The sequence below is a fragment of the Octodon degus genome, unplaced genomic scaffold (genome assembly GCF_000260255.1).
Source record: "Octodon degus isolate 3935 unplaced genomic scaffold, OctDeg1.0 scaffold00102, whole genome shotgun sequence".
NCBI classification, from domain to species: Eukaryota; Metazoa; Chordata; class Mammalia; order Rodentia; family Octodontidae; genus Octodon; species Octodon degus.
In genome coordinates this window covers 5,186,472-5,190,383 of record NW_004524678.1, presented here as the reverse complement: position 1 = coordinate 5,190,383, position 3,912 = coordinate 5,186,472, and the positions used below count along the sequence as shown (strand labels likewise).

Here is a 3,912-nt window from a genome sequence, read left to right as displayed (position 1 = left end):
TCTCCACACCTAGAATTTCAACACTCAGGAAGCTGAGACAGGAGGATTGCTGCAAGTTTGAGGCCATCCTTAGCCACCTAGTGAATTCAAGATCAGCCTGAACTACACAGCAAGGCCCTGTCTCAAAAAAAAAAAAAAAAAAAAAAAAAAAAAAAAATTCATTAAACAAAGGTACTGATACAGTCTACTTGTATTTACATTTAAAAAATTTTTTCTTCCATAATTCCTTCACCCAAAATGTATTGCCCTTTATTGATGTTCCTTTTCTTCCTGGCTTTGTTTTGTTTTAATTTTTTTGAGACAGAGACTCTGTGTAGTTCAGGCTGGCTTTGAACACTGTGTGCCCACAGAGGCTTCAGACTGTTGGCAGTCCTCCACGCATGTCTTCCTGGCCTCATAACCATTAATATTTTGCTATAAGTCTTACTTTGCTATTTTTCCCTTACTTAAAATACCTTTTGAAAGTTTACTCTGGTCCTTTTCTATTCTTTCTTTTTTTTTTTCTGGTCCTTTTCATGAGATTGATCTACTTGCCATTTTATATCCTGAATGTTTATTGTTTTCCCATTTTTCTCTTTAGATCTATCTGGTTTTATATTGAAGATAATCTTTGATTCTGATTTCCTTTGTAGTATTTTAATTGCAGTTCTTATAATCCTGAGGAACTAATTGTCACTATATAATTGAGAAACATAATTTTATGTTTTCTGTATTTTTAGTCCATTGAAGACAATGAAGTATATTTGCCTAATGATGAAATTTGGACCTATGATATTGATAGTGGGCTGTGGTAAGTAATTTTAAATTATATAATGTCCAATTTTAATGTTTTATAAGTGTTTTCCTATGCTGCAGGGAGTTTGAGATTGTGCTGAGAAGGTACTGCAACATGTATGTTATTTCTCTTGCCTTTTTTGTTTTACTGTCTTTTCCTTGTTTCTCCATTCTGTTATTTTCAGTGTTCTGATTTTTTATTTTTTTTTATTTTTTGTTTTTGGTGCCAAGGACGAAACCCAGGGCTTCCAGCTTGCTAGGCAAGCGTTCTACCGCTGAGCCAAATCCCCAGCTGATTTTTTTTTTTTGATATAGGGTCTCTATGTAGCCCAGGTGGGCCTTGAGCTCATGACAATCTTCCTACCTCAGCCTCCCCAGCTCCTTCTCTGTTCTTTGTCCTTTCTTTTTTTTTTTTTCTTTGTTCTTTATTAATCTTGTCAGGACGGATACTTTGATGACTTTATTGTTCTGATTCCTAGTTCTGATGTTAATGTATACAAATTTTGTGATTGTTTTCCATAGCAAGTTGAAGTCTTTCCTGTAGATCGTCTTAGAGTGTTTATATGTTGGCCACTATTATACTGTAGTAGTAACTGGCAGTGACAGTTGTGGAGAATGAAGGGATGCTTGTGGTTCTTGCTGCAGGAGGATGCACCTGATGGAAGGGGAGCTTCCCACTTCCATGTCCGGAAGCTGTGGCGCTTGTGTTCACGGGAAGCTGTACGTGTTTGGAGGCTATGACGACAAAGGATACAGCAACCGAGTAATACTTTCTTTTCATTAAGGAGTGCAGCAAAATGTGAAATTACTGTATCATCTCAACTCTCACGTTTAGGAATAGTTCTTAAAGAAAATAAGTACAGGAAATGTTGTTTAAAAGAAGACAAGTTAGGAAACCTACTTTTTAGTTGGAGGGTTTTAAAGATAGATGGAAAATGCATCTCCAGTCTTGCTCTCCTTCTGTGACGTCTGCTTCAGAATCTGCTGCACATTGGTACCATGGAAAAAAAACACGGTGGGATAAATGCACCTCAGTATGTCTGTAGTAGCCTTTTTGCTTCTAAAATCTTGTTTTCACTAATTCTTTAAGTGTAAATTACTAATAGTTAGCAATTTTACCTATTAAAAATAAAAATTGGGCTGGAGACATAGCTCAGTGGCATAAGCGCCTGCCTGGAAAGCACAAGGTCCTGAGTTTGATCCCCAGTACCAAAAAATAAAAAATAAATAAGTAAAAAATTGATCATTAAGTTTTAGATTAAATCCCCTTGATGTAAATTTAATTTTCAAATGCACTCTCTGCTAATAGCATTTTTGTCTTTTAAAAGCTTTATTTTGTTAATTTACGAACAAGAGATGGAACCTATGTTTGGGAAAAAATCACCAACTTTGAAGGACAACCACCCACCCCTCGTGATAAGCTTTCCTGCTGGGTATATAAAGACAGGTAATGTGGCAATCACACCATAACTGCATTTAAGTAAGGTGCTGCTTTTCACTAAAATAGAAAAAATATGGAAGTATACATTTTTCTAAGGTCTGTGTAATAGTTTTCGGGGGACTCTAGTTGGGACTGAACCCAGGGCTTTTACACTGAGCAATATCCCCAGCCTTTCTTTCAATTTTGAGAGAGGGTCTCACTAAATCACTGCATTGTCCACTTTAGGCTCGAAATTATGATCATCCTTCCCCAACCTCCCAGAGTGCTAGAATTGTAAGAACTGTGCCACAGGTCCCATTACAGATTTGTTTTGATGTCAGTGATAACAGCTGTTCTATACCCTAGATAAGAAACAAGCCAAGAAAGTGAACATGGTAGAAGCAATTATTTGATTTTTTTTTCACATATAGTGTTTTCTAACCTAATTATTGACTAGTTAATCAATTCATGTGATTCTACAACTTTCTCCTTTTTTGAGACAGGATCTTACTATGTAGTTCAGGCTAGCCTTGAACTCACTGTGTAGCCCAGATGTGCTGAAACTCACAACAGTCTTTTTTGCCTCAGCCTCTCAAGTGCTAGAATTACAAGGGTGCACTGCCATGTCCAGCTGTGATTCTACAATTGAAGTCATATTAAAACTATACCATGGGGGGGGGGAGATAGCTCACTGGAATAAGCGCAAGGGCCTGAGTTCAATCCCCGGTTCTGCCAAAAAGAAAAAAAAAACTATACCAAGGGGCCAGGTGTAGTGGCACATGCTTGTGATATCAACAATGGGAGGGTAAGGGAGGAAAATTGCTTCAAGTTTGAGGCCAGCCTGGTCTATATAGTAAGTGTAAGCCCACCCTGAATACAGCGAGACCTTGTGTCAAACAAAACAAAAGCCAATAGATGTGAAACATAAAGTTTTCCATTTTAACCATACTTATATGTATAATTATTATTAATACAACTATCAGTTGAACAGTTGTATCAATTGTACAGTTATCAGTTATTCACAGTATCATGTAGTTATCACTGTTATAGAGTTCTAAAACTTTTTCATTACTCCAAACTCCCACTCTATACTACCTATTAAGGAGTATCTCCTGTTGTTCCTCCATCTAATCCCTAGAAACCTCTAATCTCTTTTCTATAAATTTGCCTCATAGAGATATTTCCTATACATAGAATCATATAATATTTATTCTTTTATTATATCTGGCTTATTTTGCTGATATAATGTTTTCAGAGCTAACCATACTATAGTTTCAGAATGTCTTCTCTGGCCATTTAAATAACATTCCATCACACACACATGTACACACACATTACATTTTTTGTCCACTTAGCAATTGAAAAGGACATGGTTATTCTCACCTTTGGCTGTTGTGATTAATGTGTCAGTGAACACTGGCATAGAAATTCCTTTTTAATCCCTGTTTTCAGTGGTTTTGGTTACATACCTAAGTTGAATTCTGGGCCAGATGGCAATTATGTATATAAGGTGCTGTGGTCGTTTGGCAGTGCTGCAGATTGAACCCATGCTAGACAAGCACTCCTAGCACTGATCTACCTCTCCTTCTGCATATTAAATCAATTCAGGGTCTCACTACATTGCTCAGATTCACCTCAAACTTGTGATGCTCCTGCAGTATCCTTCCAGGCAGCTGGGATGACAGGCATCTGCCACTGTGTCCAACTCTATGTTTAAG

The 3,912-nt window shown here is 37.0% G+C and overlaps 1 protein-coding gene across 1 annotated transcript in view; it reads left to right on the top strand.

Moving 5' to 3' along the window:
* Klhdc1 (kelch domain containing 1) overlaps positions 1 to 3,912 on the top strand; it is an 81,860-nt gene that overhangs the window by 37,540 nt on the left and 40,408 nt on the right. The window contains exons 2-4 of the mRNA XM_004638766.2: positions 720 to 790; positions 1,420 to 1,537; positions 2,103 to 2,221. Of these exons, the coding sequence (XP_004638823.1) occupies positions 720 to 790; positions 1,420 to 1,537; positions 2,103 to 2,221 (308 nt within the window). The remainder of the gene's footprint in view (positions 1 to 719; positions 791 to 1,419; positions 1,538 to 2,102; positions 2,222 to 3,912) is intronic.